The 13809-nt window shown below is 29.9% G+C and overlaps 1 protein-coding gene across 1 annotated transcript; it reads left to right on the top strand.

Moving 5' to 3' along the window:
• Positions 1 to 6545: 6545 nt before the first annotated feature.
• LOC107619661 (uncharacterized) lies at positions 6546 to 12085 on the top strand. The gene is made up of 3 exons (XM_016321957.3): positions 6546 to 6838; positions 10027 to 10290; positions 11362 to 12085. The coding sequence occupies exons 1-3, from the start codon at positions 6671 to 6673 to the stop codon at positions 11641 to 11643; spliced, it is 714 nt and encodes a 237-aa protein (XP_016177443.1). The 5' UTR covers positions 6546 to 6670; the 3' UTR covers positions 11644 to 12085.
• The last annotated feature ends 1724 nt before the right edge of the window (positions 12086 to 13809 follow it).

The raw sequence follows: 13809 nt of genomic DNA, 5'->3' as shown, positions 1-13809 counted from the left end.
AGTTGTATTCTATTATGTAGGTCTCATTGTTTGCATTGATCATTTACAGTAAAAAGAGTATTTGTTTTTAGGGCCTTTCTTTAAGTCAAATCAAATTCAATTTTTCAAATTTTATACAAGATTTGTCTTTTCAAAACTACTTACTTGTATACTCATACTTTTTTTTAAACACTTTTTTTTATTATATTTAAATATCAGTTTGTGTGTTCAAAATTTTTCAAAACATTTATAGTAGTTACCCTTGAAAATTCCTCTTCTTCTCAACCTCCATCATTCCCTTAAACACATTTATTGTGCTCTTATAAAGATGAAAAAAATAGTGACCACACAAAGAGGCACGGACATTTATCGTGCTCCACGAAACCCATCACCAAAAGGGCAAGCTCATACTCATATCCACATTTATTTCTATTCTTCTTCACATTCTTCTCCAGTTTCAGAAACCACGGCAAGAACCAAGACCATGTCTCAACGTCCATCCACAGTGGCAACTGGCATTGGAACTTCTAGGGCAAAAGAAAAGAGACCCATGGGTGATGAAGAACCTCCTACATCTTTACCTCCTCATTTATCTTCTCGTCTTCAAGGACGTTCGACACCTTCTACTCACCCTTCCAAAGGTAACTGAAGACCTTTTTTTAACTTTGTAAAAAAATTCACAAATCTTGATCCTGTTGATTTTAAATTTCATTTCAGTAACCATCCTCATTTTCACTATGATCCTTATCGTTTTCTTCCAGTATGAATTATAAATTTCATAAAGTTATTATTTCTAAAAGACCTCTATGTTCTATATTTGTGGCTGATTTGAATTCTCTGGATAATAAAGGGATTGATTTAAAAAAAATATTTATTTGGACTAGAAAAAAATTTTTGAAATAAAAAAAATCAGTTTACCCTGATTTAGTTAGAGAATTTTATGTCAACATGTATTATCATAAAGAAAGTGTTCACTATTATATTAAAAGCCATGAAATATATTTAAACAAAGAATCTATTGGTGATGTCCTAGATTATTATTATGTTGGTGTCAATGCCTACATTTTTAAAAAATGAGATAATGATCTGGGTATATCACACAAGGATGTACTGACTAATATTTGTGAGAATATTTTTCTCAAGGATGGTATGACTCCTAACCACAAATCCCTAGGTCCTGTCAAAGCCAAACTTCATTGCCTCATCACCCACATTCTCATGCCTTAAAGTAGTTCATATGAATGAGTTACCTTTTGTGACACATTGATTCTTTATGCAATATTCAACAAAACTGAAATTTCATTTGCTTACTTAATGATGCGCTATATGCATAATTATATCAAAAATGATAAAAATATTCTCTACCATATAGCATGTTTTTAACTTGCATCTCTGAGTACTTTGCTGTTGAACTGAACAATAAGTACCAAGAGAATAGAATTTCATCACATAAGGATGGTGGTGCAGTCAAACAGATAAAAGAAAAAGAAACTAAGGCTACCAGAGATACAATTATGGAGAAAGAAGAAGATGAGAGTATTCCTCCTCCTTTTGCTACAGAAACATCAAATTCCAACAAATATTTTATTAATGACATTGTCAAGGATGTGCTACTAGAGTTTGTTAATCTTACAAAGCAAATTATCAACTCTAGCAAACAAGTTAGAAGACTTGCAATTCAAAATAAAAATTCATTTAGAAAGTCTCAAAGCAGGGTTGAAGTACTTCTACTTGAATCATTGGAAGATAATTACATGTTATCTGAGCACAAAAAAGAAGAATTTATGGAAATCAAAGATGAAGGATCTGATGTCTAACTCCTTGTCAATGATGCTATTTCTAAAAACTGTTTTATGTTTGGATTTAAGTTACTTTGACACTTTTATTTCTTTTGGATGATTGTAATAGATGTTGATAGACATCTAACACTGAGCTATATTTTACTGATGGATTGAATAATGAACACTAAATAATTTTTGTGCAAATTTACTTACTTTCCTTTATAACAAAAGGGGAGTAAGTGAAAGAAAAAATGAATTGTTAAGAAGAAAAATAAACTAATTGTTTGAGAAATGGATTGATTGTTTGAGACTGACTGATATTTTGAAAGTATTGATTGTACCTCTGATTGATATTTTTAATAACTATTATTGCTACAGTTTTAATTGATTTTTTATCACTATTATGATTACTGTTTGTTATAAATTGAGGTTGTTTGATGATTTTGTTTGGATAATCAGCTTTATAAATATTTGGCATTGGTTAGGCTGACTCACTTAATGTATAAAGTTATTTGATATAGTGTTTAGATGTTTGGTATTGTTTTGTTATAAATTTTATTGATCGCAGGTTGAAAAATGTAAACATTTAGGGAGAGTCAAGTGAATAAAAGAAAGCGGGAGTTCACATCAAAGGAAAGTTTCTTAAAAATTCTTTGTTATTCTTTTCCAATTCATTTTATAATTTTTATCATCAAAGAAGAAATTGTTGAGTTTAAATAACAAATAAGAAATTAATTAATGATGACTAAATATTATTATTGGGTCAAAATTCCGATTATGTTTGTGATTAGTTTGTTAATTGTGCTAGAAATTAAACTAATCAAAGCTGGCCCAATAAACTAACACAGCCCAAAGAAAAAACAAGTTAGTATGGTTAGTGTGTAGAAATTATATATGGATCAAAAGAAGGAAAGAATCTTGGCTAGTCCAAAACAAACTTAAAGGCCAAACTGATTATCTAAGTCCATTCACCTAACTTGGTTGCTAACTAATAAATGAAACTACATTTCCATCCGAAACTAAATATAAGCCACAGGATCAATTTCTCTTTTCTTTCTCTTCTCTCTTTTCTCTCACCCACGTGAAGTTCAGAAAGAAAATAAGAAAGAAGAAACCTAATTAGGGCTAAAATCAGAGGTGAAAAAAAGGTGAATTACCAAATCTAAGCAAGAAGAGGAAGTCAAACAAGTTAGGGCTAAAAGCAAAGATCATATCCGAAGGCTTATCAGAAGAAATCTATCCATATTGGTATTTCATTGAAGATTGTTGAAGAAATCTTCCTTTTGCATACACAGAATAGAAAATTCGATTCAAATGGAGGTTATAGATCTTTGCAACAAATCTATGGTCAAGAAAGAAACTTGGAGCCAACGTTTTAATACACGGCTCAGATTTATGAGGCTAATATGAAAAAAGATGAAAGAGAAGATAGAAGGTATGGATGCATGTACTATTAAATCACTGCTGCTACTCTATCTCTCTTCTGCACTGCTGCTACTGATATTAGGAAAGAAGAAGTCAAACAAGTTGTTGAAGACAAGTTTTAAGCTTTGGAAACTTTACTCCTGTATTAAAGGGATAAATGGCCAAGGATTGAACTAAGGAGTGAGAGTGATGAGCGGATAATTTATACGCTTTTTGGCATTGTTTTTAGTATGTTTTTAGTAGGATCTAGTTACTTTTAGGGATGTTTTTATTAGTTTTTATGTTAAATTCATATTTCTGGACTTTACTATGAGTTTGTGTATTTTTCTATGATTTCAGGTATTTTCTGATTGAAATTGAGGGACTTGAGCAAAAATCAGATTCAGAGGTTGAAGAAGGACTGCTGATGCTGTTGGATTCTGACCTCTCTGCAGTCAAAGTGGATTTTCTGGAGCTACAGAACTCAAAATGGCGCGCTTCCAATTGCATTGGAAGGTAGACATCCAGGGCTTTCCAAAGATATATAATAGTCCATACTTTGGCCGAGTTTAGATGACGCAAAAGGGCATTGAACACCAGTTCTATGCTGCAGTCTGGAGTTAAACGCCAGAAACACGTCACGAACCAGAGTTGAACGCCAAAAACACGTTACAAACTGGCGTTCAACTCCAAGAATGACCTCTACACGTGTAAACTTCAAGCTCAGCCCAAGCACACACCAAGTGGGCCCCGGAAGTGGATTTATGCATCAATTACTTACTTCTGTAAATCCTAGTAGCTAGTTTAGTATAAATAGGACTTTTTACTATTGTATTAGACATCCTGGATTGTATTTTTGATCCTGTGATCACGTTTTGGGGGCTGGCCTCTCGGCCATGCCTAAACCTTTCACTTATGTATTTTCAACGGTAGAGTTTCTACACTCCATAGATTAAGGTGTGGAGCTCTGCTGTTCCTCATGAATTAATGCAAAGTACTACTGTTTTCTATTCAATTAAACTTATTCCGCTTCTAAGATATTCATTCGCACCCAAGAACATGATGAATGTGATGATTATATGACGCTCATCATCATTCTCACTTATGAACGCGTGCCTGACAAACAGTTCCGTTCTACATGCAACCAAGCTAGAATGAGTATCTCTTAGATATCTAATACAGAGGACCGAGTCCGAGATATTAGAATCTTCGTGGTATAAGTTAGAACCCATGGATGGCCATTCCTGAGATCCGGAAAGTCTAAACCCTGTCTGTGGTATTCCGAGTAGGATCTGGGAAGGGATGGCTGTGACGAACTTCAAACTCGCGAGTGCTGGGCGTAGTGACAGACGCGAAAGGAGGGTGAATCCTATTCCAGTATGATCAAGAACCTCCAGATGATTAGCCGTGCCGTGACAGAGCATTTGGACCTTTTTCACAGAGAGGATGGGATGTAGCCATTGACAACGGTGATGCCCTATATAAAGCTTGCCATGGAAAAGAGTAGGAATGATTGGATGAAGACAGCAGGAAAGCAGAGGTTCAGAGGAACGAAAGCATCTCTATACGCTTATCTGAAATTCTCACCAATGAATTACATAAGTATTTCTATCTTTATTTTCTGTTTATTTATTATTATTATTCGAAAACTCCATAACCATTTGATATCCGCTTGACTGAGATTTACAAGATGACCATAGCTTGCTTCATACCAACAATCTCCGTGGGATCGACCTTTACTCACGTAAGGTTTTATTACTTGGACGACCCAGTGCACTTGCTGGTTAGTTGTGCGAAGTTGTGAAGTTATGTTTGGACCATGGTATTGTGCACCAATTATTGGCGCCATTGCCGGAGAGAGAATGAACAACAAATTTTACAACCTCAGAGTAACAATTTCGCATACCAGAGAGCACAAAGTTCAGATTCTCATAGCTTACAGAGTTATACCTTCTTTTCATTCATGGTTCTCAACTGAATATTCTGTTTTCTCAATTTAATCTTTTTTTTTGTTTCAATAAAAAACGGCATTACTGTAAAAAATGTAAGAAAAAGCCATTAAGTGAAAAACGGCAGAGAGAGTTAGACTTGGAAAAAATCCAAATATTTATTTCATAAATCCTTTATATGTACTTCTGTTTGTTATTATGATCCTGAGGGGATTCCTTGCTAAGTTGGGTGAACCCTTAGTAGTTGTAAATCTAGGTTGAGTTCCTAGTCAAATCTGATTTGGGTAGAAGCTGGGTTTGTCCCAGATAAGATCGGGTTGAATCCTAAGAAAATTGGTGAATGTAACTTGTTAAAAATAGTGAAATTCTATCATAGTTGTGATGCAAACTAACTGTAGGCTACATTGCACAAGGTAGCTGAACCAGAATATATTGCTGTGTTACTTTTTTCTCTGTTTTAATTCTAGTTTTCTTATCAAAACGAAATTGCCTCCTACTTTTCATAATCAGAAATACTTCAAAGCATATATCCCTTCACACAATTATATATGTTTTGCCTCCTCCATTGACAAGAGACAAATTAAAAGTATCTCATATTTTTCAACTCGAGGTGACTTAAGAGACACTACAAGATCTATCCAATTAAAAAAAAAAAGCAAACAAACTTAAAAGAGGCCTAAATTTAAATTTCCTTCACTAAACCACTAATATCCATCAAATTTGTTGAAAAATTAACTATTAAGAGTGTATTTAATGTAAATAAAAATTTTTTAGGATAAAATTAAAATAAAAAATATTTAAGAATATTTTTAAATTTTTTAATAAAATTCAAAAACAAAAAATATGTTTTATCTTTTTAAAATGGATCAATATATAAATAATATAATAAATAGTAATATTTTAAGAATAATATTAGAGAACTAACCTTTTTTCAGTTAATATTAACTATTTTTTTAAATATTTTATTTATTTTAAATTTTAAATTTTAAATCATAAAATTTTAATACTACATTCTAAAATATAAATATTAAACCTAAAATTAATTAATATTAACTAATTAAAAATTAGTTATATATATTTTCTCATATATCTTAATATAAATAAATATACCAAAACAAATCTCTCGTCTTAATTAATATTGTGAGAGATCAAATTTTACTCTTTAAAATAAAATTCAAAATTTAGAGAATTTAAATCCTATTTTTCCTGTGGCCAAACAAAAGTTCAACCTATATACCATAACTTACATTAAGTGTGAAATTATTTTCTGACTTTCTTTAACAGTAATAATACAATGAATCACTCTAACAGATGTTGAATAACAGGAGAAAGTATCAAACCTCCACTAACTTTAAATATATATTTTTTCAACTTTAATTTTCTAACTTATTTATTTATTTATTAACACATATTTGCCTTTATAAATGCAGCCACTAAGCCCAAAATCATGACGAAACCTATATTCTTGTGTAAGTGAGAAAGAATCAGCGAGGATATATCTCTTCTTATTAAGAGAGAGAAACCTAAGCACAAGAAGAAAATCAGAAGAAGATTAAGATGGAATGGAAGAAATATTACTTGGATGTGATATTGGTGCCATTAGGATTTATGATAACAATTGGTTATCATGTATGGTTATGGCATAAGGTTCGGACACAGCCTTCTTCCACCATTATTGGAATCAATACTCATGCTAGACGCTTTTGGGTCCCTGCCATGATCAAGGTACCTATTCCTCTCACTCTTCTTACTGCTATAGCTACCAACCTTCTCCATCAACACCTTACTTAATTATTATAATTAATTACCCCTATGATCAAATAATTCTCTACTTTTACTCCAAAAGAGAGTAAAAGTGGAAGTTCGAATTCTCAAGAGCTCTCTTGTGAAAAACTGTACCGTTTATTGCTCTTGGTCCCGGAGACATAGACTTATCTGTGTCTATCGTTTTAGTCTATTCAAAAGGAAAAAGGCAATGTAATATGGCTAACATAATTTATTATTTTTAATTAGTTAATAATATTTAAAAATATTAATTAATATATGATATTACTCTGCTAGACTAAAAATATTGAATTGCTAATTAAAAGGGTTGGTCAATATAAATTAAAATAACTAGTTCTTGAACTTTTTTGAAAAGGAAATTTTTTCATTTCAACTTAACTTTGACATGTTGTTTTGGTTGGGACCATTTTCATTATTATGTGTATGATATGTATGCTATTTTTGAATATTGATTTTTGAGTAAATAGGCTAATGAATTAGCACTTTCTTATTTTTAGTAATAACTTTTATATGTAACCTATATAATTATATATTTAATATTGTTTCATTATTTCGATAGTAATTAAAAAATATAAAATAAAATAAATAATAATTAAAAAATAACAAAAAATAATTTTAAATTGTTTTAAATTAATTTTTTATTGTCTCTTAAATATTTTTGTTAAACTTGCTATAATGACTATTATATTATTGTTACTTCGGCGAAGGGTTTTTGTTTATGTTGCATGGCCAAGTTGGAGCCAAAGACTGAAACGTATATAAATTGATATTATTAGGTAACGTTTGTTTATTATAATCGTACCTTTGTACTTGAAAGAACGATTTTGATTCATAATCTACCTACTTTTGATATTAGACTTGATAGATTTAATTGAAACCCAAACTAACTTAATGGGTAGTATTATTATGAGACATTTGTTAAGCAAGGTCATCTAATTAAGAGTCTCATCCTTTTTTTCCCTTTTTAACTTAAATCATGACATACATAAACTTATAATATTCAACTCTAGAGTTTATGTCATAAATATTTTCATACCGTACCATATAATTGGTACTAACTACTAAGTATATCTTCTACCAAACATGCGACTTCTAATATATTTGATGTCATCCCCTTGCTTAAGCAAAGCGGCAATTTCACTGTTTGTGATGTAAATGATCGACTTTGCAAAAGTATATTTTCAAATTAAAGGTAACTATGCATCATAGGAATCTTTAGGTATATAGAAGTGATCTAAACCTTATTAATTTATATTCAATTCCCCAGTAGCGGCAGGGGCATGCAAACTTCATTCTCACCTGTGGATGATCAGTTTACTCCTTATTTCGATAAGATAATAATATTAGCTGAAAGTTGCTGATATAAAATCTTGGCTACCTAGCCAAACTGAACATTAATACATTTATCAGAATTTGTCTTATTTAACATTTATTAATTATCACAATAATCAATAAATACTAAATAATATAAGTTATGATTATTTTTTATTAATTTTTTTTAGTTATCAAATATTTTCGATTATTTTATAGGTTTAAGTAAGTTTTTGTTTTTTATTTTTATTTATCTTATGTTAAAATTAATTTTTTTTTGAGATCAACAAATATTAAATTCTAAATTTTTAAGTCATAAAAATTTTAATATTATTATATTATAAAATTATTTTTTTTAAATTAAACTGATAAAAAAATACACATAAATAATTATATTTATGATAATTTTGGTAATACTTTTTAATCATTTTAATTTTTATGAATTTATTGAATTTTTTTGTATTCATATATATTTTCTGTTTGGACACTTCACAAAATATTTATTTACACACACACTAATGAAGATATTTTAGATCATAAATCCGTTAACTGCGAAAAAAGTATTCATCATAAAGTAGTTTATCTTATTGTGACCTAAATACGCACTTGACTCGTGCTTGATTTAAATATTTATATAAGAGATTTAGTTTGATTTTACTAGTTTGTTAATGACTATCACTTGGATATATAAAATGACTGTTTATTTTGGGTAAATGGATTTTTGGTTCATGTATGTCCATGATGTGATGTTTATCATTGTAGAATCTTGCAATTGCAAACCTACAAATATGAATATTCGAAAGAATCAGCATACAATTGGCTGGCCTTGGTTTTTGAGAATATTATTATTATTGTTATTATTATGTTATTCTAAGACACTTTATAATGCCTTTAGCATGTTCTGGTCCACACCTGCATATGAAAGTGGGTTAGTAACTAATACAGAGAAAAGTACTTAATGATTCCACTTTTGATTTTGTGGTCTATAATATATAGGAATTTTTTTTAAACATCTAAATTATTGTACCACATGTCAATATTTAATTATTCGATCTATTTTATTATTGTTGAATTATGATGTAATTAACTAGTTCTTTTTTTATAATTTAATTTTTTATTCTTTTATCACCTTCAATTTTATTGTGTCAAATAAATACTCGGTTTTTAAAAACTCGTGTAAGATATACTATTACTGATGGCTCTAATATAATTTGAAATTTGAGCAAATTAAAATAAAGATAAAGAAAGTGTCATTCACGTTTCTGGCGGCAGTCCACAATGTTAAGTAAATTTAAATCTTTCTAGGCCATAATGCTAAGTGGGTCACACTTATTTTATGTTTCATTTGTTCATTTAATTTTTATATGAGCCATACTGGTTAATGCTTACTTGCTTAGTGCTTTTAGATAAGAGTGGATCGGATACTTTAGAATAAAACATCGTTTCACGTAAGAGTTGTGTTATTTATTTCATAATATAGTATAGTGGTGGAATGTAAAGTGAAGAACTATATATATTAGTGCTTTCAAGTATAATGTAAACAAGTTTTTATAACTGATATTTAAATTATACTAATAATTTAGTTAATTTGACTTATTAAAATATATTATTGGTATCTCTCTCAGCACATTTTTTATTTAAGTATACTACTGCACGAATATAGGGAAGATAAAAGAAAACTCTTTAGAACTTAAATAAATTATAATACTATAGTTGGTTTTTTATATACACTTAAAATATTTAAATTATAATACCAAATCTTTCTATCTTAAAAGAATTTGGTAAGTAATTTGACAAAATCAATTAACATGACACAGGATATTGAAAAGAAGAACATCTTAGCAGTCCAAACTCTTCGGAATCTAATAATGGGGTCAACTCTTATGGCCACAACATCCATTCTCCTCTCAGCAGGCTTGGCCGCAGTCATAAGCAGTACATACAGCATAAAGAAGCCTCTAAACGATGCCGTTTATGGAGCTCACAGTGAGTTCATGGTAGCACTCAAATACGTCACACTCCTTACACTATTCTTGTTCTCATTTGTCTGCCACACTCTCTCAATTAGATTCCTCAACCAGGTTAGCTACTAACTAGTTATTTCGACCTACAAATATTTCATTTCAAAAATATATGTAAACAACAAACTTTAAAAAACCGTAATTAATAATTAATAATTTTTTATTTTTTAAAAAATAAAATTTAAATAATTACTAATTAATAATAATTAATTAATATAAAATATAATTTAAAAATATTTAATTTGTTGATTTATTATGGGCTAGATCTTTATTAATTACCAAGTGGGATTGCATTTCATTTTTATTCACATACGTGTGTATATGGTATGCATCACCGCATTAAATACTGTGATTTTAAGTTGAAAAAAAGTAGACATCAATTTTTAGTTATATATATTAACTAACTTTCTTTTGGGTCTTATAATTTAAAAGGTAAGATTAGATGTTTATGATATGAAATTTAGCATTTAAAATAAATAAAATAATTTTTTAAAAAATAATTAGTATTGGATGAAAAAGTTGGTTCATAGCATTATTATTCTTCTAAATTTATATATCCCAACAATGTTTGAAAAACAATAAAAAAATTAGTCAAAGTAAGCAAATTAAAATTATTTTATTTTGTATTTTTTAATTTAATATACTATATGTATATAAAAAAATCAATTACTAAATTAATTACTTTTATAAAATATATATTAAAATATAAAATATATATTAAAAATAAATTAAACAATACATATATTTATATATATACATAATGACTGATTTAATGTTTATTTTTTTTGTGTGTATATAGTATTTTTATTCTTAATTACTCGTGAAATAATTGGATAATATTAAATACAATTCTGTTATGTGTATACTTTTTATAATAAATACTGTTATAATATTATTATTTTCTTATCAATTAAATATGGATTTTATTTGTTTTATTAATTTAAAAATAATTTAAATACATGATTAATTAATAACAATTATATTTTTATACAAATGTCAAAATTATTTAGTATATAAATAATATTTTTTAATGTAATAATTATATAATTATAGATATTATATGTATATAGATATTGAGTATTATTTCTTTATAATGAAATTAATACTTGTATTGGTATTTATGCGACATAGGTTAGCATGCTCATATGTACACCTCAAGATGTGGTGTCAATGGTGACACCGGAATATTTAACTGATCTGTTGGAGAAGGGGACAATCTTGAACACCGTCGGCAACAGGCTGTTCTACTCGGCGGTGCCGCTCGTGCTTTGGATTTTTGGCCCTGTTCTTGTTTTCTTGAGCTCTGTTGCTATGTTGCCTGTGCTATACAATCTTGATTTTGTGTGTGGTGATGCCAAGGGTAATAAGGCAGTGGTGAGGAGTACTTGTGACAAAGGAGATGGCTATGTTTAATTTCATGAATCTATCAATCTTGGTAATTATTAGATTAACAAAGAAATATCGTTCCATGATTCGATAGTAAGACAAAAGTTTTGTTCATTCAAGATGAACGGACTTTGTCATATTCACATCATAACAATGTGAACACAACAATATCATATTTATTTTGAAAAAAGAAAAAAAAAAAATCTCACGTAATATATATCAGTTAAGGAATGCATGGTTGTGTAGTGAATGGTATATATAGAACAAAACTTTTGTTTTGCTCTCTCGGGTTATGTAAGAATTTAGTTACTCTTAGGTTAAAAATATGACATAGATGGGAAATATATAAAAATGTGTATGCACGTCATTAGGTCCATCATCCACAACTTTGTGTTGTAAAGTAGTTTGTAATATTAATTCACATTTTGAAGTGCTTTACTCAAAAATAATTCAGAGGGATTTTTTCCTAGTGTTTGATTATGATTACTATTACTAATCTTTTGAGTCATGTTCATATATATAATCAAAGCTTTTTCCTCTCTAATGGCACGAAATGTTCTATGTTCTATTGATTGCTTTTGTTTGATTAGGCATTAATAAAAACAATATATAGTAGTGCCATCCTCTGCATACTCCGGTGTTTTGCGATAGTTAAAGATAATAAGACAGAAAAATTGTTTATTTGACATCGATCTTACTATAATATTAGTTAAAATTGACCACTGTAATATTTGTTCTCTAGTATTACTCTATTGTTATTTTGTTCTTTATTCTACTGTTATATTAGGAAAAGTGAGATTCAAATAATTTTTTTTTTGATAAAAAATAAACATTCTTATTACTAAATTTATTAATTATATATGCATGTATTGTAGGTGATTTTGTTTGTGATTTTTGTTATTATAAAAAGACTAATCTTCACTCTTCATTAAAGGGTACAATGTATTGTGTAAAAGAATGCTTTAGATAACGTAATTTAAATGATAAATAACTCACTCTAATATCAATTATGATTTAGATAATAATCGTACTAACTACTTTTCTATTAGAGTAGTTATTCTCTTATGCTTCTTTGTGCTTGATAAGTTTGATATATATATAAATATTTGTAGTTTAATTTGTACAATTGGAAAATATGATCATAATACAAGTAATATTCGTAATCTATTTTCCTCCTTATTAATTCTTCAATTTTAATTTGCAGAATTCATTCTGCATTTCTTCCTTTACAATCCACCTCCTCCCTTAATCTCTGGCACCAATCATGACATCGGAACAAGATTCTAATTTCAATCTTGATTCCAATTCTATTTCTGATTTAAATTAAATAAGGAAAAGTATGAGGAGCCAATATAATTGCTCTACAATGTGTACAATGAGGATAATTTTGTAATTAAAATCAAATGATAATTAAAATAATTAATTATTATTTATTTATTTCAAATTTCAAATTTGAATGAAATTAGGATTCTCCCTTTATTGTTACCTCATTCATCTAATCCTCCCTCTCCTGTTGACCTAGCAGAAACCCTCTCCCCCAATTTGACCAAGCAGCCACTGAAGAGAGTCCCACCGCCGACGCTGGAGAACCAATCCCCATGAAATCCGCTGTAACTTGAGCAGTCGGCGCTACCCAACCGGTCTTCCCGCACGATTGGAGTGTTTCCTTCAAGCTTGGTGTTCGCTGCTGCCATCGTCCCGCGCGCCTCCCTCGTGCTACCGTCGAGCGTCAGTCGTCGACTAGGAGCTCCCTGTCGCCGTCGCCTGCCCGCCGGACATCCGCACGCCCATGTGGACCTGTGTCGCACCATACTCATCTCTAAACGCCGCGTCTTCTTTGCGTTGTCTGTGGTCTGCCGTCAACGAATCTAACGCCACCGTTCCCTCTGCCTGATCGCGACGCTTCTCTTCATCCCCCTCTTGGACTACAAAAGGTCAGTATAAAAGTTATCGTTCTACTCTATAGTGTATGTTTGTTTGACACCTAGGCTTCAGATGTTCTTTGATTAGGTGTATGCTGATTTTGAAGTTTATGGTGGTGCAATGGGATTGAGTTCTTGCTGTTTATATATGGTGGGGCTCCATACCAGACTCAGGAGAGTAAGCTTAGAAGAGGCGTTGATATTGTTGTTGGCACTCCAGGTCGCGTGAAAGTATTGCCTTTATAATATTTGTTGGTTTCATAAAATTGTT

This window comes from Arachis ipaensis, chromosome B9 (assembly GCF_059453495.1).
Source record: "Arachis ipaensis isolate K30076 ecotype BB chromosome B9, ASM5945349v1, whole genome shotgun sequence".
Classification (NCBI taxonomy): domain Eukaryota; kingdom Viridiplantae; phylum Streptophyta; class Magnoliopsida; order Fabales; family Fabaceae; genus Arachis; species Arachis ipaensis.
The sequence above is the reverse complement of the archived record's forward strand: the minus strand, read 5'-3'. Positions and strand labels throughout refer to the sequence as shown.